Source organism: Bos javanicus, chromosome 19 (genome assembly GCF_032452875.1).
Source record: "Bos javanicus breed banteng chromosome 19, ARS-OSU_banteng_1.0, whole genome shotgun sequence".
In the NCBI taxonomy this organism is placed as follows: Eukaryota; Metazoa; Chordata; class Mammalia; order Artiodactyla; family Bovidae; genus Bos; species Bos javanicus.
Window position 1 is genome coordinate 26527958 of NC_083886.1, and position 24781 is coordinate 26552738.

General features: G+C 49.0%; 2 protein-coding genes across 10 annotated transcripts; both read right to left on the minus strand.

Moving 5' to 3' along the window:
- Positions 1 to 297: 297 nt before the first annotated feature.
- FBXO39 (F-box protein 39) lies at positions 298 to 8618 on the minus strand. Of its 2 annotated transcripts, none has more exons than XM_061390766.1 (4): positions 8487 to 8618; positions 2841 to 3908; positions 972 to 1148; positions 298 to 637 (listed from the first exon to the last, which is right to left on the minus strand). In XM_061390766.1, exons 2-4 carry the CDS (start codon positions 3864 to 3866, stop codon positions 509 to 511), a joined length of 1332 nt encoding a protein of 443 aa, XP_061246750.1. In that variant the 5' UTR covers positions 3867 to 3908; positions 8487 to 8618; the 3' UTR covers positions 298 to 508. The 2 variants fall into 2 exon arrangements, with proteins under 2 accessions (XP_061246750.1, XP_061246749.1); XM_061390765.1 differs by having other exon boundaries at positions 2841 to 3946.
- Positions 8619 to 9583: 965 nt separating this feature from the next.
- Positions 9584 to 23107, minus strand: XAF1 (XIAP associated factor 1). 8 transcript variants are annotated; one of them, XM_061390773.1, is made up of 8 exons: positions 22804 to 23100; positions 20270 to 20405; positions 19447 to 19503; positions 18889 to 19084; positions 16617 to 16702; positions 13051 to 13392; positions 9895 to 9962; positions 9584 to 9742 (listed from the first exon to the last, which is right to left on the minus strand). In XM_061390773.1, exons 1-7 carry the CDS (start codon positions 22863 to 22865, stop codon positions 9918 to 9920), a joined length of 924 nt encoding a protein of 307 aa, XP_061246757.1. In that variant the 5' UTR covers positions 22866 to 23100; the 3' UTR covers positions 9584 to 9742; positions 9895 to 9917. The 8 variants fall into 8 exon arrangements, with proteins under 8 accessions (XP_061246757.1, XP_061246753.1, XP_061246760.1 ...); XM_061390769.1 differs by lacking the exon at positions 9895 to 9962 and adding an exon at positions 22453 to 22566 and having other exon boundaries at positions 22804 to 22892; XM_061390776.1 differs by lacking the exon at positions 22804 to 23100 and adding an exon at positions 22453 to 22596.
- Positions 23108 to 24781: the final 1674 nt, after the last annotated feature.

The following is a 24781-nucleotide window of genomic DNA, read 5'->3' on the forward strand; positions in this document are numbered from 1 at the left end:
ATGGGTTCAATGCCTGGTCAGAGAAGTAAGATCTCATATGCTGCAGGGTGTGACCAAAGATTAAAAATAAATAAACAAATCTTGTTTAAAAAAAAAAAAGTCTTTCTGAGCTGACACTGATAGTCAATGGAAATCGTGGCTCCATTTGCTCCCTGGTACCTTTTCGGGAGCAAGGTTAGCAAGAATCAGGGTCCCTGAGTAAGAACCTGCTCTGAGAGGCTTTGGGCCTTCAGCTCCATGGCTGACTGAGACTCAAAAAGCAAAACCAAACCACAAAAAAGAGAAATCACTCCTGGATAGTTGGCAAAGATAGCACTTTAAAGTCACCTGGGGTCTTCGCATGACATCCTAGGCATTGCTGGGGTGCCACGTTGGTGTGAAACCAGCAAAAAAGGAGAGAGAGGAAGAAAAGGGGTGGAGTAGGGGATGCCCCAAGTGTCATTCTATGAGGACGGGATTGTCAGGTTCAAAGTGCTCGTGGTTTTCTTTCTCTGGAGAGCGCTGGTTGTTACATCATGGGGTAAGCGATGACAAAATAGTTAAGCTCTGAATCGATCAGCTTTCTGTACTTCCTGTAAATTTCCCGCAGTGTCCTGTCCTCTTCATTCGTCTCATATCTGTTTGTATAAATTCTCACCTGTGCCAACAGAGAAACACATCTGCACACACGCACCCTGTGACTACATCACCCAGGCCCCGAAGACAATCCAAATGAGGTACCCGTACAATTGTCGGCAGAATCAGGAAAAGCCTAAACCCAACTATTAATGCTGAGGATGATTATTACTAATTATTAATCCTAAACTCCAGATTCCCTTGGAAATTAGCAATTTCACAGAAGGGACAGACTTGTGAGATAGCCAACCCCCATGCCCTGCCTCATCCCTGACCTTCATCCCAGGAGTGGACACCTGCCTCCGAGAAGCCCCTGTGCCCCTGCCCTCAGTGGAACCCCCCCAGGGTGCTCTTACCTTGAGTGTGCGCAGGGCACATTGCCCTTCCTCCCGGCTCTTTAGGATCCGCTCCACAAACTTAACATCCAGGAAAGCCCAGATTTTGAAATAAAACAACTTCCTGCAGGATAAGATGAGGAGGTGCAGCTCTTCATCCAGAGACTCATGGTTGTTGTTGAATTCAAAAGTTAGTTTCTGGAAAAGCACCAATGGGGCAGACGATGTGAACAGAGATGCTGGGACTTGGCTGGGTCATTTCATAGCACTTTCATGATCCAGCACTGGCCTGGTGGCCCTGGCGGTTTAAGTGTTTTATTTATTTATTGGACATGCCACGTGGCACACAGGAGCCTAGTTTCCCTGATCAGGACCAGGGCTGGAACCCATGCTTCCTGCAGTGGAAGCGGAGTCTCAACCACTGGCCCACTGGGCAAGTCCCCTCCAGTGCCTTAGATAAGGGACACTGGACACGCAGTTGTCAGAGGAAGGGATTTGGGAAATGCAAGTGATCTCATCCAAGTTTCCAAAACTTGGAGTTTTGAGGCTATGTACCTAGAGTCTGGAGACCAAGGTGGTGTTCCTGGCCCTGCAGTGGACTGGCCAGGTGACTATTGGCAATACCAAAAGGTAGTATGATGTCTGCCTGCCCACTTCAGGGCTGTGTGAGCGTAAATGACCTCTTCACACTTTGTCATCCCTCACTGTAAGTGTTGGTGTTTCTTAATTTATAAGTTTATTAATGAACTTATTAATTTATCATTTATTTGTTATATAATTATACATTTATTAAGTGGTATAAATTAATTAATTTACTTGACTGCACTGGGTCTTAGTTGTGGCATGCAAACCCTTAGTTGCGTCATATGGGATCTAGTTCCCTGACCATGGATTGAAGCTGGGTCCCCTGCATTGGGAGTGTGGAGGCTTAGCCACAGGACCGCCAGGAAAGTCCCAGTAGTGGTATATATACCCTTGTATATCCATGCTCACAGACTCGTGTGTGGTCCTTGTTACTCAGTCGCTCAGTTGTGTCTGACTCTTTGTGATCCCCTGGACTGTAGCCCAGCAGGCTCCTCTGTGCATGGGATTCTCCAGACAAGAATACCAGAGTGGGTTGTCATGCCCTTCTGCAGGGGATCTTCCCAACCCAGGAATCGAAACTGCATCTCCTCCATTGGCAGTCATGGATTCTTTACCGCTGAGCCACTTGAGAAGACTGTGAGGTCCTCAGTAGGGGACAAAATGATGCTGATTTTGTAGATGGGGAGCTGCCAGATTAGAGAGTAGCCCATACCTCTGAGCTCTTCGGTAACTTGGGTCAAGTCTGGTTTTTTGTCTGGTTTGGAGCTGCTCTGTGTCCCGTGTACTGCTGTGTCAGGTGGGTGAGTGGAAGGGGCTGCCCATCTGCTGGTCACCGGTGGAGGCACCTGCATGCTCAGGCCTCAGAGTTCTGAGCCAGGGATATAGGCGCTTTCCTTGGTGGACAGTCACCCAAGAGTGGGTTTCATGTACAAGAAGCGAGCAGTAGCTTTTGTCCTCTGCTGTGGTCCTGGGGACCAGGAGAGGCGTAGTTTGGTGACCTTTCTCAGAATCTCAACTTAAGGCTTCCCTGGTGGCTCAGATGGTAAAGAAGCTGCTTGCAACGAAGGAGACCCGGGTTCGATCCCTGAGTCGGGAAGATCCCCGGGAGAAGGAAATGGCAACCCACTCTAGTATTCTTGCCTGGAGAATCCCATGGACAGAGGAGCCTGGGAGGCTACAGTCCATGGGGTCGCAAAAGAGTTGGGCATGGCTGAGCATCTAACACTTTCACCTTTTGAGAGCAGGCAGGAGGAACCAGGGGGCAGCCACTCCTCCCAGGCCTCCCGGCCCTAGGGTCGTACCTACCTGCAGAGTGTGCCGAAAGGTGGGCAGGAGATCCGTCAGGGTGGGTCTCATGGACCAGTCGGGGTCGCTGAAATAGCAGCTTCTCAGACTGATGCTCCTGATGGGGATCTCCTGCAACAGGATCCGGGCCAAGCGCTCGTACTTCATGACCCGCTCAAAGAAGAAGTTGACCTTCAGGCTGGTGGCGTGCCTGGCCAGCTTGGCCCAAGACATACCCCAGATGACCTGCCCGTGGGGGTCATGAATGTGGCACTTGATGTTCATGGTCCGGAGGGTGCCGGTGTTGTTGGCGCACAGGTTCTCCAGCAGCTCGTCAGAGATGCAGTTGTAGTTGAGAGTCAGGGACACCAGGTTGCGGAACGTGGCCATGGTCTTGTTGAACTGGGGACTGCTGTAGACGGCAAGGTGGTGGCTGAAATAGTCCTCGATGTTGAGCTCCGTCACCGTGCTCTCGCTCCGTAAGTAGCTCAGGGCGTTGAGGATGTGGCAGCCTTGTTCCGTGGTGAGCCTGGCCCCCTTCAGGCTGAGATAGTTCAGGTGTTTGCCCATCTTCTTCAAGAAGAAGCTCAAGCTTTTCATGAATGAGCTCCTGATGCTGTTCCTCCAGACCAGGCGGTCCAACTCGAGATGCTGGATGGAGAGAGATTTCAGACGGTTGTTACTCTTGCCCAGACATGAGAGGAGGCCTCGCATGGTGACCTGGAACTTCTTGGTCAGGACAGCGTTGTAAGGATTCAGGAATTTGATCTCCAGGTGCTCCAGGTAACGACCAAATTTCTTAACATACCAAAGGGCTGACTCGAATTCGGACGCATGTACCCTGGAAGGTCTCCCACTGAACGTGATGGTCCTATATCGCCAGAGGTCAGCTGAATACATCATCTGGTTCCACTTCCTGCAGACAAGGGCTGCTCTGGACCTGTCCCTGTCTCCCAGCCACCAGAAGACACGACGCAGGCACACATCGGGCAGGGTGGCCCAGCAGCTCTGGTCTTGAGGCTGGATCAGTTGGTCTTCTTCGTCCATTGGGGAACCAGGATGTCCACTGCAGCTGCGTGGTGGGCAGGGCTTCCAAAAGTGAGGAAAGAAAAGCAATCACTTGTTTTCTGTGGGGAGTAAAAAGGAAGACCATTACCTGCCAAACACATATTAAACCTAATGCAATGAACTTGCTCTGCGGCCCCATGTGTCAGTACTGGGCTGGGGCATGGGGGACAAAGATAAATACACCATACAGTGTACACCCACAGGATTCACAGCCCAGCAGGGGTCTAGTGGGGACACAGACCAGGACTGTTACAACACTGTGGGAGGTGAGAAAAGGCTCAGGTATATTCGTGGTGCCTCTGCCTGTGCTCAGTCTCTTAGTCGTGTCCGACTCTTTGCGACCCCATGGACTGTAGCCCACCAGGCTCCTCTGTCCATGGGATTCTCCAGGCAAGAATACTGGGGTGGGTTGCCACTTCCTCCTCCAGGGGATCTTCCTGACCCAGGAATCGAATCCGCGCCTCTTGCATCTCCTGCATTGGCAGAAGGATTCTTCACCCACTGAGCCATCTGGGAAGCCCATGCATGGTGCAGGGTAGCACAAACAAAGCATGATTAATTCTTTCTGGGTAAGAAGTAGTAGAGAGGGCTGCTTGGAGGAGGTGGCATCTGAGCTGAGGTTTGCAGGGTGGATATGTGTGTGCAAAGCAGATAGGTTGGTGGTGGAGGATCTGGTATACTCCAGGAAGAGGGAACAAGACGGGTGAAGTCACAGGATGTGAGCATATGTGATGTGTTCATATTCAGGGAATTAACATTTGTTTGAAGCTTAATTTGAAGCTTGTTAATTTGTGACAGGCAAGGAGTGATGAACCTGGATTTGGGGCAGTGGGAAGTTCTGGCTCAAGGGCATCATTCAAGATGCTCTGAATGATGTGATGAAGGCTGTGTCCTAGAGGAATTCTGACATCTTCTCTGGATGAATCACTGTGTTGAGCGACACTGCCGATGGCTGTGTCTCTATTTGGGGCTTCCCAGGTGATGCCAGTGGTAAAGAACTCGCCTGCCAATGCAGGAGACAGAAGAGACATGGGTTCGATCCCTGGGTCAGGAAGATCCCCTGGAGGAGGGCATGGCAGCCCACTCCAGTATCTTTGCCTGGAGAATCCCATGGACAGAGGAGCCTGGTGGGCTACAGTCCATGGGGTTGCAAAGAGTCGGACACGACTGAAGCAACTAGCCCTGTACACACGTGTCTCTATTCAAAAGGCACAGCTGCAGAACAAAGGTGGAGAACCTCGCTGACATCAGGGCAGGTCTAAGGATCACATGCCCAGAAGTGCTGTGGACAGTCTTGAGGTAAAGAAAGAATACTCTGGGGGAGTGGAGGAAGGATGGTCTAGAGCAGAGTCCAGGCTTGAAGCCTGGGACTAGGGCAGCATGATAGTGGGAATCGGGGTGAATTGTGAGTTTTTTAGTGGACATAATTTGGCAATTGGTGAACAGAGAAATGGAAGGACTGGAAAGTCTCTGACTTGATTGAATTGCAGGTGGTACCCCAGTCAAGCTAGGGAGTCCCAGGGAAGAACTGGGGTAAGGCCCTACCAGATACACTGAGCCCTCAGTCAGACTTTTCATAGTCATCTGCTGTAATCTTCATGGCTTTGCTTTCAAAGTTTCCCATGCTTGAAAACTACCCTCCTTTTCTCTACCTCTCCCCAGCCCTCCATTTTTAAGGTTTAAGTCCTGCTGCTGCTGCTGCTAAGTCACTTCAGTTGTGTCCAACTCTGTGCGACCCCATAGATGGCAGCCCACCAGGCTCTGCCATCCCTAGGATTCTCCAGGCAATAACACTGGAGTGGGTTGCCATTTCCTTCTCCAATGCATAAAAGTGAAAAGTGAAAGTGAAGTCGCTCAGTTGTGTCCGACTCTTAGCGACCCCGTGGACTGTAGCCCACCAGGCTCCTCCGTCCATGGGATTTTCCAGGCAAGAGTACTGGAGTGGGTTGCCATTGCCTTCTCAAGGTTTAAGCCCTATGGCTCCACAAAACTTTAATTGACTTTTTTATTCATTGTGGCTCAGAGATGGAAGAGACCTGAGAATTGAATTTTTTTTTTAACAGATGGAAACTAGACACAGAGAGGTGAAGGGGCTTGCCTGTGGTCACACAGTAGGTTAGTAATAGGACCCAGGCTAGACCTGGGCTTTCTTACTTTCTCTTGTACTTTTTTCCTGCCTCTACTTTTCAGGCCTTGGTAGCAGAGGGACAAGTTAATCATAATTTTCCGTTCAGGACAGACATTTGTCTGTGCAAGAACTCTCTTTGATTTTATGACTCTGTGTGACCCCCATGGACTATAGCCCACCAAGCTCCTCTGTCCATGGGATTTTCCAGGCAAGAATACTGGAGCCATTCCCTCTCCAGGGGATCTTCCTCACCTAGGGATTGAACCTGGGTCTCCTGCATTGCAGGCGTATTCTTTACTGTCTGCACCACGAGGGAGCCCATGTATTCCCTTTAACTCGATGTCCCACTTCGCCGTTCCCCACAGAGGCAACTATTCCGGTGTGCTTGATGTGCTTCGTTTTGTTTGTGCGTGTGCTTGCCAAGTGTGTGTTCCACGTCTGTAAGCACCGCTCATGTTGCCCTGTGTACGTCTCACACTGCATCTGTCGTCTGAGTAGACCCTCTGGTGGATAGTCTCCTATTCATTCTCCCCAGGAGGGGCCCCCGGGGCTCTTCCAGCTCTCCCCAGCACCACAGTGGTGATGAGCATCCTCAAATGAGATCCTGTAGGTTTCCTCCATGCCTTTATCCTCACTACCCCATCATCACCTACTGAACAATGTGGTCCCTTCCTCCAGCTGGCCCTCCCATCTCCCACCCAGATAGGCCTCTGCATGGAAACTGGTAGCAGCCTATCCCCACCCAGGATACAGGGCTCTGGTGGGTTCAGCCTGCCCTCTTCTCTTTCCCCTTTCAGTGTCGAAGCCTTTCTCTTCTATGAAACCCACACACTCTTTGGGACGAGGAACAGCCTCATTCTTCTTTTGAGGAAGTATTTTAACTAATGAAGAAAAAAGAGTGTGTCTTTCTTCACATATAAACTGTCCAGGGCTAGGGGACCCCACAGCACTTAGCATAGAGCAAGGAACCTATAAGCCAGGGATTGAACCTAGGTTTCCTGCATCTCAGGCAGATTCTTTACCATCTGAGCCATCGGGGAAGTCCAAGGATACTGGAGTGGGTAGCCTATCCCTTCTCCAGTGGATCTTCCCAACCCAGGAATTGAACTGGGGTCTCTTGTATTGGAGGTGATTCTTTATCAGCTGAGCTGCCAGGGAAGCCCTAAGAGGTGCACAAGAAAAGCTGCTGCTGCTGCTGCTGCTAAGTCGCTTCAGTCGTGTCCGACTCTGTGTGACCCCATGGACTGCAGCCCACCAGGCTCCCCGTCCCTGGGATTCTCCAGGCAAGAACAGTGGAGTGGGTTGCCATTTCCTTCTCCAATACATGAAAGTACTGGAGTGGGTTGCCATTGCCTTCTCAAGAAAAGCTAAAACCAGGGAATTCCATGGTGGTCCAGTGGTTGACTCCTGGTTTCCACTGCAGGGGGCGCAGTTTCCATCCCTGAACAGGGAACTAAGATCCCAGAAACCTCACAGTGCTACCAAGGAAAGAAAAGAAAGGAAAAAAGCTGCTGCTGCTGCTGCTAAGTCGCTTCAGTCGTGTCCGACTCTGTGCGACCCCATAGACGGCAGCCCACCAGGCTTCCCCGTCCCTGGGATTCCCCAGGCAAGAACAGTGGAGTGGGTTGCCATTTCCCTCTCCAATGCATGAAAGTGAAAGGGAACAGGGTCAGAATAGTTATCAGACACTTTAAACCATAGGGTGGGGCTGGAAGAACTTTGGAGGGTTGGGAATGGTGTTGCAAGCCTTCCAAAAGTCATGTAATTACCCGGAACCTATGCTACCCCTCAAGAGGCAGTGTAGATTAGTGGGTTAGATTCTGGTTCTGTCATCTGCAGTATGTAACTTTGTGTGTGTGTTCTCTGTTGAGTCCAGACTCTCTGTGGCACCATGGATCGTAGCCCATCAGGCTTCTCTGTCCATGGGATATTCCAGGCAAGAATACTGGAGTGGGTTGCCATTTCCTACTCCAGGCGATCTTCCCCACCCAGGGATGGAACCTGCGTCTCTTGTGTCTCCTGTATGGGCAGGTGGATTCTTTAGTACTAGCACCACCTGGGAAGCCCCTCCACATCTGTTGATACGGTAACTGTTCCTTTCTCCTAGTGTTGGGGGGATTAAATGGACTGACAGATGGAAAACACTAGAACAGTGCCTGGCATATAGTAAATGTTACACAAGTGTTTGCTGCCATCAGAAAGTTGGTGCCAACGTGCTTCTAAATAGCATCCCTATAAGGAAGGTATTTACAAATGGGGAAACAGGCGTTGGAAGGTTAGGAAAATGAGATGGGTAAGTGGGGACCAGGATTCGAACCCAGACGCGGGAATGTAGGCCGGGTTCACAACGTCACACAGCTGCCAAGCCTGGGAGGACACCTGGGTGTTCCATCACCCGGGTGCGGAGAGGGCCCAGGAGCCTCCCCGGGGCGGCGGGTGAGGAGGGGCGCCCACCCCGCCGCGCGCGTTACCCGTTCGCGGGGCCCCGCTTCTCCGGCTGCAGGGACCGCAAGCGCCAGGCCTGCTCCGCCCGCGCCGCCTCCGCTCCGACGCCAACTCCGCCGCCCGCGGCCCGGCCGAGGCTAGAGGCCCAGCGGCCCGCAGCCTCTGTGACGCGCAGCCCCCTGCGGGGGTATGCTCATCCCCACGGTCGCGGGGCCCAAACCCGGGGTGATCGCGCAGGTCGAGGGGCCAGACTAGGTGCCCCCACCCCGCAGATGGCCGGGGAGGCGCCCCGGTCAGGGGCGGGAAGCAGGAGGCTGGGCCCCACAGGCCCTGCCCCCTGCCCGGCCCCTTTGCACACGGGAAAGAGGTTCTGCCCAGGACTTGGGTTGTGCAGGCCCGATCGTTCGCCACCTTTCCTGTCCGGATCCAGCCCCAGTTCCTGTCCATTGTCGGGGACGCTCTCTGGGAAGCCAAAGCCACTGCCAACCCAGCCTTAGTGTTAGTCGCTCAGTCGCTTCTGAGTCTTTGCGACTGTGGACTGTAGCCCGCCAGGCTCCTCTGTCCATGGGATTCTCGAGGCAAGAATACTGGAGTGGATTGCCATGGCCTCCTCCAGGGCATCTTCCCAACCCAAGGATGGAACCTCAGTCTCCTGCCCTGCAGGCGGATTCGTTACTGTCTGAGCCACCAGGACCCAAAGAAGGCCTTAAGCAAACCTGACTCAGCCAACCTAACAAAGCTTGAGAAAGGTCACACTTCTGCAGTTTCGGGTGGGTGGGGGCACACCCAAACACCCACTGTCCTGGGCTCTGTCCTCCCTAGTGGGAGCTGGTACCCTAACGGGTCTCCCCACAGGCCAGGCAGACAGTTAGGGCTGTGCTACTTCGGGGAGGGGGCTGCTTCTCTGGGTGTCTCCCAGCTGCTCCCCCTGCCAGCGGCCTCCACTGGCACCTCTTCGTGCATTACCTGGCTGCCCCCACCACCCAACCTCATTTTTCTCTTCCTCGCTCTCTCATTTTCTGCCACTCCCCTTCCCATGCCGTCCTAGCTGCTGCTCCCCAACTCCACCCACCCCCAGCCCTAGAAAACCAGTCAAAAATCTAAAGAAAGGTGGAGGACAGGCTTTCAGGAAGATCTTTTTTATTCTTCAGAGATAAAGCTGGATTTCCCAAGGTGTCCAGGCTGGGTTGGGCCTAGATGCTTGATCAGAATTCTCATGCAGAAGAGTTGGCGTTCTCTTTTCCTCCTGGTTTAGCTGTAGCTCTTGGGCAAACCAACATCTCTGTTCAAAAGGAGGAAAATAGTTAAAATCCAAACCTTTTCTTCGACAAGAAAGACACCCAGTGAATAAAACGTCTTTCCTCAAATACAGACTAGCACAGAAAGCAAGCAGAAAAACCAGTGTAAAAACAAAATCTTCAAAATCTGTTGTACCTTTCCCAAAGCTAGCTGGAACTTCACACTTGTTTTCCTTTTGATGAAGCTAACCGCCGGCATTTCTCCTAAAGAAATGGATATTTAAAAAGTTGAAGGTGTATAAAGTGGGAAGTGTTAGTTCCTGGGATATCGCTGGTTAAACCTATCCCCAGTTTCTGGAGCAGGGACCTTGAGCTATAGATGACAGAAAAGTCATAGATAGAGATGAACGTATTTGCAAAGCAAAAATAGAGACCCAGATGTAGCAAACAAATTTATGGATACCAAGTGGGGTTGGGGTGGGGGGAGAGGAGGGTAGGATGAATTAAGAGACTGGGAATGACATATATACACTACTGTGGATAAAAGGGGGCTTCCCAGGTGGTTCAGTGGTAAAGAATCTGCCTGCAATGCACGAGACACAGGTTCAATCCTGATTGGGAAGATCCCCTGGAGAAGGAGATAGCAACCCACTCCAGTATTTTTGCCTGGAGAATCCCATGGACAGAGGAGCCTGATGGGCTACAGTCCATGGGGTCTCTGAGTTGGACACAAATGAGTGACTAACACTTCCACATTTTTTTTTTAGTGACTAAAAAACAACAACAATGTATAAAAGAGATGACTAATGATAACTTACTGTATAGCACAGAGAACTCTACTCAATAGTCTGTAATGACCTATATAGGAAAAGAACCTCAAAAAAAGTAAACATATGTATCTGCATAATTGATTCACTTTGCTGTACAGCAGAAATTAACACAATATTGTAAGGCAACTGTACTCCAATAAAAATTTAAAAAAGAAAAGAAAAAGAGAAGAAAAGGGAGGCCAGTGAACTAGGAGGGGTCTATGGGAGGTTTGGGACAATGTTTAATAGAGGACTGTCATCATCAGGAGGGTGGACGAACAGATTAAAGGATACCCACGCTATGGCTTCCCTGGGGGCTCAGATGGTAAAGAATCCGCCTCTAATGCGGGAGACCTGGGTTCAGTTCCTAGATTCGGAAGATCCCCTGGAGAAGAGAATGGCAACCCATTCCAGTATTTTGCCTGGAGAATCTCCATGGACAGAGGAACCTGGTGGGCTACGACCCATGGGGTTGCAGAGTCGGACGCAACGGAGCAACTAAGCACAACACAGCACCCCATGGACTCTTGTGTGTGTGAGTGATAGTTGCTCAGTCGTGCCCAACCCTTTGCAGCCCCATGGACGGTAGCCCGCCAGGCTCCTCTGTCCATGGGATTTTCCAGGCAAGAATACTGGAGTGGGTTGCCATTCCATTCTCCAGGGGATCTTCCCAACCCAGGGATTGAAACCGGCTCTCCCACATTGCAGGCAGACTCTACCATCTGAGCCACTAGGGAGTCCTCATGGACTCTTACAACATTAAAAAAGAAAAGGAAGGGGCAACATCATTTGACTTGGAGGGATGCCCTTCTTATTATTGGTTATTGATGAATCCTATACAAGTAGTGTGTACAATTGGACTCCAAATGTGTGTGTGTGTGTGCGGTTATATATTAGAGTTGCCAGATAAAATACAGGCTGTCCAGTTAGATTTTAATTTCAGAGAGACAAAGGATTTTTCTTAGTATGAGTATGTCCCATGAAATTATTTTGTAGTTATTTTTGTCCCAAGTAATGAATTTTTCTTTGCTAAATTCAGCAAGCTTATCATTAAGGATGGAGAGAAGTATGAAAGGAAATTTCAGTTGTAGGAGGCAAGGGAATATGGCACTAATAACACCCTCAGCAAGTATGAAATTCACTCAGCTTGGTAAAATTGTGTGCTTGTGTGCGTACAGAGATGCTTAAAGAAGTTAGAACAAGATTTAGGTCTACTACTTTGTAAGGGGTGTGCGTCATATATTCAGGAAAAAAGGCAAGTGGTGGAGTCATGAGTCTAGGAAGATGATATATGGGGGAAGAAAACCAGTTCAATCCCCATGGAGGCTTGTCAGGTTTTTGTGAACAGAGGTGACGTTTTGGAAGGACGCCCACCTGGAGGCTGACACTAGCACTTCATGGCATGGCACTTGGGAGGTGGGATGGGTGTGGGGGGGATTAGCTGTATCTTTATGTTTGTTTGTATGGTATCATGTCAAATGGTTACAACCAAATCTAGTATTTAGTACTGGCAAACTCCGGGAGATAGTGAAGGACAGGGGAGCCTGGTGTGCTGCTTTTCAAGGGGTTGCAACGAGCTGGACATGATTTAGCTACTGAACAACAACAATAACTTTTGTATTTTGAAAAACATCAAATAATGAAAGTATTTTAAAGTGAGACATCCTTTATGGGGCTTGAGAGCATAAGCTCTGGAACTATATCCACATGTATACCTGGCTGGATTCTGCCACTCTCTAATTGTGAAATCCTGGGGAAGCCATTTGACCTTTCTGTTTAGTTTCCTTATCTATAAGATAGGGGTAAAATACCTTCCTGATGTTTATAATGATTAACCATTTGTAAAGAGCTTTGCCACCCCATGGACTGTAGCCCCTCAGGCTCCCCGGTCCATGGAATTTTCCAGGCAAGAATACTGGAGCAGGTGACCATTTCCTTCTCCAGGGGATCTTCCCGACTGAGGGATCAAACCCATGGCTCTTGCATCTCCTGCATTGGCAGGCAGGTTCTTTACCAGCTGAACCACTGGGGAAGCCCCGCTTTGCATTGTAACTGGTGCATAATGGTTAACTACCTCTAATGCTAATTCTTCTTTATTGGAAAGTAATCTAGGATGTGAAAAATCAGGTTATTGAGGCTGCAAATCCTGAGCTACTGGAGGTAAACCTTAATCTGCTGGAGGCAAGATACCAACTGACTTAGGATCTTGACCAAGGCTCTGATCTCTGGACTGCAGTTGCCTTATCTACGCCATGAGAGAGCTAGACTGGATGCCTTCTATTCATTTGTTTGCTCCAAGGTTTGGGGGCATTTGCTGTGGTCAGTAACTAGGCTGGGAACTGGAGATAGAGATGAGAGACTGGCTCTGCCGTTAGAAATGGGAGGTGATGAACATATATACACAGGAGATAAGTGAGAGTAGATCCGGACACACAGAGAAAGGGGAGATAGTGTTGTCTGAGGACATCTCGCAGGACTTGCATTTCTTTAAACACTGTCCTGATGGCTCATAGCTGGATATGGAAGGAACAGAGGCTGGGTACCTGGTGGTGGTTTAGGGTTGGCAGGGGAAGTAGGATATCACACTGAGAACATCTCCTCAGAATGTCATAGGCTGTCTCATCTTCTACAGGAGAGGAGGCTCTGAGCTTGCCATTGGACTTCAAAGACAGATTCGTGGTTTTGTTTGTTCCTCGTGGCGCTTGCCTTGTTGACTTTTCAGAAAGAAAGGGAGCTCTGTGTCTATTTTTCAGCTTTGGACGGACATCTTTCTCTGCCTTGGAAGTCTGGTCTTCAGCAGCCCAACTCAAAGGGGATGAAGGAGGAATTTCTGGTTTCCCCACTGGAGAAGGTGTCACAGCACCTGAGACTCGATGGCATCTATCCTGCAAGGGTGAGTCAAGCATCAAATTTAAAAATGACCTCAGCTTTAATGGTGGACAATACAATAGGCGAGCTAACCTGAAAATTTTCCACTCCAAACTCTTTAGAAATGCTGGATATAATATGACAAACGTTCACTGAGCTGACTTTGCAAGGGAGCAAGCAAACTCATGTTCCAGGAAAGAAGACGTACCTGTTAAGCACATGAGGTAACCCTTTAGGAGGAGATTGTGGGGTCAGTCTCATGACTAAGAGCTTGGATGAGAGAAAAGTCCCATCCACATGATGTGTGAAATTGGAAGAGTCCCCTTTCCCTGCACCAAGCTGGGAAACTTGAAGTCTGAACTACGGTGGCTGAGAGACAAAAATTGACTAACTGGAAAAGGGAAATGACAACAAAGCTTGTCTACCTTGGACTAGAAATTGAGCATGAGGTGATAAATTCTGAAGAAGAGAGAGAGAGGGGAAAAAAGCAAACACATATGAGCCTATTGCCTTCTCTGGTAGCTCAGCTGGTGAAGAATCCGCCTGCAATGCAGGAGACCCATGTTCCATTGCTGGGTTGGGAAGATCCACTGGAGAAGGGATAGGCTACCCACTCCAATATTCTTGGGCTTCCCTTGTGTCTCAGCTGGTAAAGAATTGGCCTGCAATGTGGGAGATCTGAGTTCGATCCCTGGGTCGGGAAGATCCCCTGGAGAAGGGAATGGCTACCCACTCCAGTATTCTGGCCTGGAAGATTCCATGGACTGTATAGTCCATGGGGTCACGAAAAAATGACAAAGCTTGTCTACCTTGGACTAGAAATTGATCATGAGGTGATAAATTCTGAAGAAGAGAGAGAGGAAACAAACAAACAAACACATCTGAGCCAATTGTCCTAAGCAGGATGAATAAAAATAAATCTTCTCTTGGATACATTGCAGTGAAACCACAGAAGATCCAAAGCAAAGAGGATCTTGAAATCCAACAAAGAAAATGGTTATTGGCAAAGAACAAGCAGCTACACTGAGAGCAGATTTATCAACAGCAATCGAAGAGGTGGGAAGATGGTGAAAATGCTTCAAAATGCTAAAAGAAAATAAAGGTTAATGTAGAATTTGAAATCCAATTAACATTCAAGGATGCAGAATAAAGGAAGTAACTGTGCAGATAACTAAAGATACCTAGACATGTATTTCAGGATGACAGAAATCTTGCCCAGAAGGAAAGCTTGGGATTCGTTACTTCCCTGGTGGTACAGTGTAAGAATCTGCCTTGCAATGCAGGGGACTCGAGTTTGATCCCTGATCAGGGAGCTAAGATCCCACATGCCACAGTGCACTTCAACTACTGAGCTCATAAGCTCTGGAGCCCACGTGCCACAACTAGAGAGAAGCCCTCACACTGCAGTAAAGATTCCACACGCCGCAACTAAGACCCAATGCAGCCAAAATAAATCCGTAAAATATTTTAAAAAGAAAGAACATCAGCAAAGAGAAAGGTAAACGTATGAGTATATCCAAGCAGGCATGAATTGAATAAAGTGACAGTAATAATAATGACTAAAGAGGAATAGTAGAAAACCAGGTGAAACTAAGTTCCACAGCATTCATTAATACCTAAAAGGTGGAAATAGAGAATCAATCAACATGTTTTCAAATCCATATATTGTTTTTGTGGAGGGTAGGGAATGTAATTTAGATTTTAAGTCAAGTATTCATATTAAAATGCTCTGAATGTCACTAATAGTAAATTTTATATGTATGGTCCCTGATAAACAAAAAGACCTAGATCATCTCTAGGATTTCTTTAGTTCTGATATTCATTGTTCTCTGGATTGAAGGGTAAAGAAAGGACAAACAGTTTGCCATCCAGGAAGAAGGAAGTGAGTTCTTTGGAGAGATCCTTTGGGGAGATTTCCCCAAAGAAAATGCTCCATCCTGTAGAAGAGGGGAACAGCTTGGCCTGTTCCCAAAGTTTTTAGAGTGATGGAGGGAGAAGTCTGTAAATTTTCCCAGGCAAAAGCAGTCAATCAATCCATCACATCATTACATCCTTTCAGAGTCCTCCTTTTGGTACACAGCCCTGATATCAGCTTCATTGTGGGAAGATGGAGAAAGTTATTAACTTTTTGGAGGAAGCTCACAGCCTAATAGAGAAGACTTCCATACGGGATGTGCTGTGCTCTGCTTAGTTGCTCAGTCGTGTCTGACTCTTTGCAACTCTATACAGCCAGGCTCCTCTGTCCATGGGGATTCTCCAGGCAAAAATACTGGAGTGGGTTGCCATGCCCTCCTCCAGGGGATCTTCCCAACTCAGGGATCAAATCCAGGTCTCCCGCATTGCAGGTGGATTCTTTGCCATCTGAGCCACCAGGGACATGGGATAGAAAATAATAAAGCAGAGCCTATTTAGGCCTAAATTGTAATTTTCAGGTCCTCAGAGGTGATCGGTGATAGCTGGATTGGTCAGGGAGGCTCCTTGAAGGGCTGGCATAATTGGAATCCAATTACGTGTGCTAAATAAGCCTAAAGCAGTTCACGATGTCCTTTTTTGAACAAAGCAAAACGAAATATGGGAACCTCTTAATATTCATGCTGTGTAAAACTGGACCCAGAATCTACCATTCAAGACTTCCCAGGTGGTCCAGTGCTTAAGAATCCACCTGCCAATGCAGAGGACACAGGTTCAATCCCTGGTCCAGGAAGACCCCACATGCCATGGAGCAACTAAGCCTGGGCGCCACAGCTACTGAAGCCCATGCATCTAGAGCCCGTGTAAGGCAATAAGAGATGTCACAGCAATTAGAAGCCTGGGACGAAGGCTACGATGAAGATCCAGTGCGCCCAATAAGTAAATAAATAAAATGAATGAATTACAGAAAGAATCTACTGTTCATATCATATTTTTTTGCAATATGAACTGGCTATTGGCATCATTGCTGCTGCTAAGTCAGGTCAGTCGTGTCCGACTCTGTGCAACCCCGTAGATGGCAGCCCATAGGCTCCCCTGTCCCTGGGATTCTCCAGGCAAGAACACTGGAGTGGGTTGCCATTTGCTTCTCCAATGCATGAAAGTGAAAAGTGAAAGTGAAGTCGCTCAGTCGTGTCTGACTCCTAGCGATCCCATGGACTGCAGCGCACCAGGATCCTCCGTCCATGGGATTTTCCAGGCAAGAGTACTGGGGTGGGGTGCCATTGCCTTCTCCATTGGCATCATTAGACAATGACAAATTTCTACTCACCAGATGGTGGAAATACTTATTTCCTGGAATCATTTGGTTGCAATAATGACAGCAGATGTTGCTTTCAGGAACTGGAATGCTCTTCCCTGAAAAAGCACAGAAGCAACAGCACAAATGATTGCCTTTGACAATGGCCAGCCCGGCTGCCCCACTACGTGGCCTGCAGTCCTGAGGATGCCTTGACCCGAGGCTGCCATGAGAGTCCTGCACTGCCAGGGTCCTTGGCCACATGGACCACCCACAACAGGACTCACCCACATTATTTCCATTAAATTGTAAAAGTGCCCTTGGGGCAGCACATAGCCCTGATGAAAAGACGATTTCCTGGAGCAGGACTGGTTTCCAAGGAGATGGAAGGAGTTGTTACCACAGATGCCAGTCCTGTTCAACCCGACTGCTCTTTCAGTTTAGCCATTTCCGAGCTCTGTGATCAGATGAGGAGTTAACTGCACACATCTTTGTTGATTGTGTTGAAGCTGTGTTGTGCTGTCTTGTTGAAGTTGTGTTGTGTTGATGAAGTTGCATTGTCTTGTTGAAGTTGTGCTGTTGTTGAAGCTGTGCAGTCTTGTTGAAGTTGTGTTGTCGAAGTTGTGTTGATGAAGTTGTATTGTCTTGTTGCAGTAGTGCTGTCTTGTTGAAGTTGTGTTGATGAAGTTGTGTTGTGTTGTTGAAGCTGTGCAGTCTTGTTGAAGTTGTGCTATCTTGTTCAAGTTGTGTTGTGTTGACAAAGTTGTGCTGAAGAGTTGTTTGTTGGCTATGTTGAAACCCAGGCCTGCTGGGAATGTACTTGAATCTTAAGCACCCCAGTTTTTCATTTGCCGATTTTGATAAAATCTTTTACCCAGAGAGACTTACCGCCTAGGGGATTTTCGGCTCTGTCCCCATGCTACTGTTGTTACTAAAACAACCAGTGAGAGGATGTGTTTGGCTCGTGTTCTCTGTAAACACACTTCCTGAAGAGGTAACTGGGTAAAGAGAGGATGCTGTGGCACCAGGTGGCCAACACGCAGGCCCAAAGGTCAGGGGCTACATCTGGATCCTTTGGGAAAGTTCCTGATTTTGTGTCAGGGAACTTGGGGATCCTGTCTGGTTTCTGCCTCTAGCAAGCCCCTGTTTCACTCTGCATAGCTTTCTCATCTCTTCAAGGATTCAGGTAGGTCTCTGCCAGTCTGGAGTCATGCTGGAGGAGTTCAAAGGAAGCCTCCCATCTGGTAGGGCCCCATTGCCTCTGCACTCATCTGTGTAGCTCCCAGGTCCCCAACCCCTGGCTTCTTGGCTCCCTGGATCAGTCATTTATTTTTATAAATTAAAAAAAATTCTTTTTATTGGAAGAAAATTGCTTTACAATATTGTGTTGGCCTCTGCCGCACAACAACTCAAATCAGCCATAATTATATGTTCATCCCCTCCTTCTTGAACCTCCCTCCACACCCCATTCCAACCCTCTAGGTTGTCACAGAGCACCAGGCTGGGCAGCTTCCTTATAGTTATCTATTTTACACTTGGTCGTGTATATATGAGGATGTTAAGGTGGCTCAGATGGTAAAAGCGTCTGCCTGCAATGTGGGAGACCCAGGTTAGATCCCTGGGTCAGGAAGATCCCCTGGAGAAGGAAATGACAACCCACTCCAGTACTCTTGCCTGGAAAATGCCATGAACGGAGGAGCCTGGTGTGCTACAGCCCATGGGGTCGCAAAGAGTCGGGCACGACTGAGCGACTTCCCTTAGTGTATATATGGGGCTTCCCAGGTGGTCCTTGTGGTAAAGAACCTGCCTGCCAAGTCAGGAGACGTAAGAGACGTGGGTTCGATCCCTGGGTCAGGAAGATCCCCTGGAGCGGAGGGCATGGCAACCCACTCCAGTATTCTTGCTTGGAGAATCCTATGGACAGAGGAGTCTGGTGGGCTACAGTCCATGGGGTCGCAAAGAGTCGGACACGACCGAAGCGACTTAGCACACACGAACACAGTGTCTGTATGTTGATGCTACTTTCTCAGTTTGTCCTACGCTGTCCTTCCCCTGCTGCGTCCACCAGTCTGACTCTATACCGGAGTCTCCCTTCTCTGTAAATAGGTTCATTAGTACTATTTTTTAGATTCCATATTTATGCATTTATGCATTATGATATTTGCTTTTCTCTGGACCAGTCATTTCAAGACACAGCGGGTGCACAAGAAGGCCACTCTGGAACTAGACTAGCCAGGTGACTTAGAGACACACGCATCTGTCAGCACCCTCGTCACCCGTCCTGCTGAGAGCTCACGATGCTCACCTTTCTGGAGCCGGAGCTGCTCACGCCGACACTCTTCTCTGTGCCAGGCCAGCATGCGGAGCATGACGTGCTGGCCGCAGTCTGGGCAGAGCTCCGTCTGCTGGCCACAGTGGTGTTCATGGAGGTCCACCTTGTTCAGGCGCACGGCCAGCTGGCAGAACTGGCACTCAACCGGGCGCTCCTGGCATTCCTGGGCCTGCGGGGAGGCCGGCGGGATGGGCATAGTCACTGGCCTGCAGTGACTGCAGTTGCCTTGGGGCTAGGAGCTTATTTCCCTGAGTGGGACTGAAGCCAGTAAGAGAAAGCAGGTGGGAAAGACTGGGGGGTGGGGGGTGGGAGGAGGTTGTGGGAGGGGGGGCCTCTCCTTGTGAGGGGAACATGAGCTCTCTTGGACCTTGGCAAGAGGGGCAGGGGCAGGGGGCCCTGTGTCACTGGGATAAGCTAGTTCCAGGCCTGCTTGGGAGAGAAGAGAGAGCTGGGGGCGGGAGGGGAGAGCTTTATGACCCGCCCCCTCCCCTCCTCCTGGGCTTGGCAGAAGAAATCACACCTGCCCCTCACCTCGTGACTCTCCAGCGAGTGCTTCGGCACGCTCTGCTGACACATGGCGCATCCCACCTAAATGCGGAGGGAGGTGCTCAAGTCCCACCCTGGCTCTGTGTGTCAGGGATGGGTCTGTGAGCACCTGGGGGCAGGAATCAAGCACCCTCATCTGGAATCAGGCACCCTCATCTGCCTGCAGCACCAACTCTGAGCTCAGGGACGCATTCGTGGGACCCTCTGAGCTGAGATGGATGCCTGAGCTTGAGGAGCTCCAGAAACAGCTGGAGAGAAAGGTTGGCCTTTGACCAACCTTGGCCGTGACTGCCTTCCAAGCGCCCCTTTCCTGTTTCTCCTCTTGACACATCTCAAACGAACATTTTACTTTTCCCAAAACAGGGACCCCTAGTCTTGGCCAACCTCATATGCCTGTAGGGAAAGGATTGGGAATGGGAAACCGGGGTCTATTCAATGCAGTACAGGAAAGAAGTGTAGTAGCTCAGTCGTGTCTGACTCTTTGCGACCCCATGGACTGTAATACACCAGGCTCCTCTGTCCATGGGAATTTCCAGGCCAGAATACTGGAGTGAGTTGCCATTCCCTTGAATCTTCCCGACCCAGGGATGGAACCCAGGTCTCCTGCTTTGCAGGCAGATTCTTTACTGTCTGAGCCACCAGGGAAGTCCAAGTGGCCGTACAGGGAGGGCAGGATTATCTACCCTTTCCACTTTGCGTAGGGGGCTAGGCGCGGGGGCTGAGCAACTTGCCCATGGCAGGCAGCCATGACATGGGCTGCAGAGAGGACCCTGCCCCTCCACCTCCGTCCCCCAATCTGCCTCCCCACCTGCTGGTGCCCGCCCTGGCAGTGTTCTTCCATCTCATGCTGCAGGACTGGTTCCTTGCATTCTGGGCAGAGGACCAGGTACATCAAGCAGTGGGCCTCATGGAGGCCCAGGTGGTTGGAGGCCACCCTTCTTTTGCTGCAGGATCAAAAGGGAGGAAAACCAGGTTTATTTCATGGTATAAAGCATGGAGCCATATTTTATACATGGGGCTCCTGGATGAAGATCTTTCAAGGCCTCAAGCACTGAAAATATGATGATGAGACCACCTGACTCGCCTTCCCCATGTTGATCTCAAATCAGAACAATGCTGAATCATGACGTAATGGTAAGGATGCTCTGTAAAGCTCTTATGTTGCCCAGGGTGAGCACGGTGGGTAAGAAGGAGCAGGAGTGAGCGATTACAAAGGAACAAGAGAAACCTTTGGGAGGTAATGAATAGTTTCATTGTCTTGATTGTGACTGATGAAATAAAATTTATATTTTAAGGCAGGACAAGAACAAATTAAAGATAAAACTCTGTGTGTGTGTTTGGGGCTCCTCCCTCCCTCATGTGCATTGTGCATCTGTACTACACATTAATCAGAGCCCCTCATAGATGGAAGAGCCTGCTCAACTGTTTCTTTTTTTCTTTCTTCTGATGCCAGGAATATAAATGAAAAGAATAGTGTTCTTTCTCAGCTCTGTGCTCAGTCACAGTGACTCACTGCTCACTCAGTACTCTCTGTGCGTGCTCACCTGGACTAGGCAGGTATCCTTGGTGAACTTTTTGTAAAATGCCAGCATGTCATTCTGATTTATGATCCTCTGTCTCAAAAGCGTATGACTGTGTCTTTGACTTCTAACCCGGGCTTCCCTGGTGGCTCAGATGGTACAGAATCTGCCTGCAATGTGGAAGACTGAGGTTTAGTTGCTCAGTTGTGTCTGACTCTTTGGGACCCCATGGACAGTAGCCCCCCAGGTTCCTCTGCCCATGGGATTTCTCAGGCAAGAATATTGGAGTGGGTTGCCATTCCCTTCTCAGGGGATCTTCTCGACTCAGGGATCGAACCCGTGTCTTCTGCATTGCCAGGCAGATTCTTTACTGTCTGAGACACCAGGGAAACCCTATATATATCTTATTTTTCAGATTATTTTCCATTATAGGTTATTACAAGATATTGGCTATAGTTCCCTGTGCTGTACAGTAAACCTTTGTTGCTTATCTATTTTTAAAAATTAGAAATAGCATTCTATTTATACAAAGTCAAGCAAGCGGAATCAAAATGTCATATTTTAGTTGGGCAAAAACTTGTAAGTTTTCTAATACATATATACCCTATATACTATATATACTATATTATAGTAATACATATACATATCTAATACATATAAATTATACTTAATATTATATATAATAAATAGAAATACAATTATATATTTATTTATAAATATATAACAAATATAATTATATAAATGATATATAATATATAATATATTACTTATATATATGTATACAAAACTTTTCTACTTGGGGAAGCATGGACTCTTAATCACTAGACCACCAGGAAAGTCTCCCTTCCACTATTCTTACCCCTCTGCCTGGCCCGGCACCTCAGCTTTTTTTCCTGAGCTCGTGCAAACGCCAGAGAGCCAGGAGGGTCTGGCTGGAGAAAGACCTTGGGGAGCGATCCCCCTGGTTCCTGTCACAGGTAGGGAGCTTCGAGAGTAAGGTGCCTCAAGGGGTTGGGTCCCCATGATTTAGAGGTGTGGTCTGGGAGCTTTGCTCTATCCCCTCACCCTGCTCCACAGGTCCCTCTAAAGGTGGGGGTGGGCATGGTCTCAGACAATCTGCGGGAGCCTCTTTCTTTCAAAGACTGGTATGAAGAGCATACAAATTAGGACCTGAGGTCTGAAAAATAGGAGTAGCCCAGCAGGGATGGTTAGCCTGGCTGTCTGGCTGTAGAACTGTCCCAGAAAGTCTTCAGTACCTGGAGGCGGGGGTGGGGCGGGGTTCAGGGATATCTGCCAACCCTGAGCCTCTCTCACTGATATCTCCTGAGTTTACACCTTCCTATCTCAGGGGCCCACCCTGGCCTTCCTGGGCACACAGACCCTTTCCTCTTCACTTTAGAAACAGACTTATCCTGTCTGCCCCTCTCACCAGCCAGCCTCAGGTCGGCCACCAGGGAAAGCGACTTCTTACCAGTTCCTGCACACCTGCAAGGCTCCCTCCATGTTCTGATCTCCGGAATCTTTCTGTTTCAAGTTTCAGTTCTTGCAGGCAGAGAAACGAAACTGAAAGTGAAGGGCCCACAGCCTAGGAAGGGAGGGGTTTTCAGATTCCTCAGCCCAGGGCTGCTGCACAGTACCTGTGACTGGACATCCAGGAAGCCCGGTCCCTGCCTCCTCCCTCAGCCTGTGCTGCCGCCGGCTGTTGCTGCGACCCCTTGGGTGGGAGCCAGAGGCCAGGCCGCCCTGGGCAGCAGCCCCTCCCCTCCCCCAGGCTGGCCTCACTGCATCCGGGTCACTCCATCCTCTTCCACAAAACACTGACCTCCTCGTCCCTCCTGGTCCTCTCACTGATCCTTCCTCTGTAGGAGAGAGCTGGTTGGCCATGTTGAACTTGAACTTGAAGGCCACTCCTCCTTGAGAATGGCTCCTGACTTCCTGTATTCTACTCTGGTCCGGGTCAGGGGCAGGAGGAACTGGGGCTGCAGGGTGGGGACTGCAGGCTTTGGAGCCACATCCCGTAGCAGCCTGGTGACCTAGGGCACTCACCTATTCCCCCTGTTCAACTCTGTCCTCACTTGTAAATAACAACATTAAACTGTAACTGTAATTAAGCTGTAATGCTAACAAGGGGGCAGGCGAATGGGGAAGTCTTCAGACACAGAAACTGCTGCGCTGAGGGCTGATGTAACTTGCACACATTGCCAGCCAACAGGAAGCAGAATCAGGCTTTGAACCCCGGGCCAAGAGGCCCAGCGCTTGTCTCTCCTAGAATGGCCAGAGGGTCAGGAGCCGGGAATTCAAATCTTGGTAGTGGCCCTAACTGACAACAAGAGTCACTTTAGCCTCTGGGCTTGTTTCCTCATTTCCACCCCGCTCCTCCCGCCGCCTACTCTGGACTCTACAGGGGACCTAGGGAACTTAGGAAGTCCGGGTGCTCCCAGAAACTGTGAAAAATTGCTTTCATTTGAGTACATGGATTTGAAAGGAGTCTGGCACCCAGACTGTTATAAATGACTGGACGAATTGACCCCAAAATTTGAGATACAAAGATATCAAGTTCTGCTAAAGGCAACACGTGTCCAAAATTATATATGCATAATTGGATCAAATGAATGTAGAACAGTTGTTTGTGTTCTTTTCACAGACAGCAGGATGTAATTAATTAGATAAAAATGACAGAACAGTGTATCTAATTTCTCAGTAGAAACTGAAAAATTTGCAGATAATTGCAATTCCATCAGAAACGTTTGGATATTATATACTTTATGTTGACATTTTTAAGGGGATTTAATGTGTATTTCTATTTCCCAGAATCTTATTTGTAAAAAAATACCATGCCTGTCTTTAATTAGCTTCAATATTTACCTTTATTATTCATAAACACGACTAAGACATTGATGTGTTATTGGAATGATTGTGGCTTTGCACATTTGTCTAAGCATCTTAATTTATTTAAACTTTAGTGAGCACACCATTTACATAACCTTACTATACTTGATCAATATGTGACAGTTTTTCACTGTTACATGAGTAAGTCCCTCCTGATGGTCAAGTCAGAAATTGAAAAGGGACCACTGAGGCATGATGGGTACTCCACACTCAGGCACTTAGCCTGACGTATGGCCATTTATTGGGATTCTTGGGGCAGCAAGGATGGTGGATTCCAAACTTGCCCACACTTGCGAACCACTTGGGAAACTAACCAAAAGCCGTGGATGCCTGCCCAACCCCAGAAAACGTGATTTCCCTGGTCCGGCAAGTGCCTGTGACTTTGGAGTTTTTGAAACTCCAAAGGTGATTCTAACGTGGAAACAATTTGGTGTTGGAGGAAAGGGCTGGTTCTGAATGCCAGGAACTTTCCCACCTGAACAATAAGAGAATGGGGCAGATGAGCGTCACTCAAGATTCCACAGGTGTGGGGACCAACTCTTGGTGCTCATGGAAGAAAGACAAGAGTGGGTTACTGCAGGAGGAGAGCTGGGATTTGTGGGTGGAAGTCCTGGGAGGGCCCAAGCTTCCTCCCGGTCACCACCCTCTCCCTGGATAAACCTGTCAGGGATGGAAGGGACCTGGCCCCAGGAGTGGGGCAGGGAAGGTCTGGGATGCAGTGAGCATGCTACTCTCATGTCCCACGTGGGTGAACTCGTGAGAAAGCCCACCTAAGCCAAGGTGCAGACAGGCTCTTTGTCTGGAGCTCTTTGTGCTGCACACAGGAAGAGAAGGGGGAACAGGGTATGGAAGCTGCTTACACAACCCCTGCCTCCGCCTTCTTGATAGATCCTCTCTAATGTGTATCTGCA

Bases quoted from the DNA above. Each gene is read 5' to 3' on its own strand.
- FBXO39 (XM_061390766.1), bottom strand. From the start codon at position 3,866: ATGGACGAAGAAGACCAACTGATCCAGCCTCAAGACCAGAGCTGCTGG. The intron at 1,149-2,840 runs GTAGGTACGACC...GTGCTTTTCCAG, and splicing joins CCTTTCGGCACACTCTGCAG to AAACTAACTTTTGAATTCAA. The intron at 638-971 runs GTAAGAGCACCC...CTGTTGGCACAG, and splicing joins GTGCCCTGCGCACACTCAAG to GTGAGAATTTATACAAACAG.
- XAF1 (XM_061390767.1), bottom strand. From the start codon at position 22,865: ATGGCCAACCAGCTCTCTCCTACAGAGGAAGGATCAGTGAGAGGACCA. The intron at 19,085-19,446 runs GTGAGGGGCAGG...GCCTCCCCGCAG, and splicing joins ACTCGCTGGAGAGTCACGAG to GCCCAGGAATGCCAGGAGCG. The intron at 13,393-16,616 runs GTGAGTAGAAAT...TCACCCTTGCAG, and splicing joins ATAAGTATTTCCACCATCTG to GATAGATGCCATCGAGTCTC.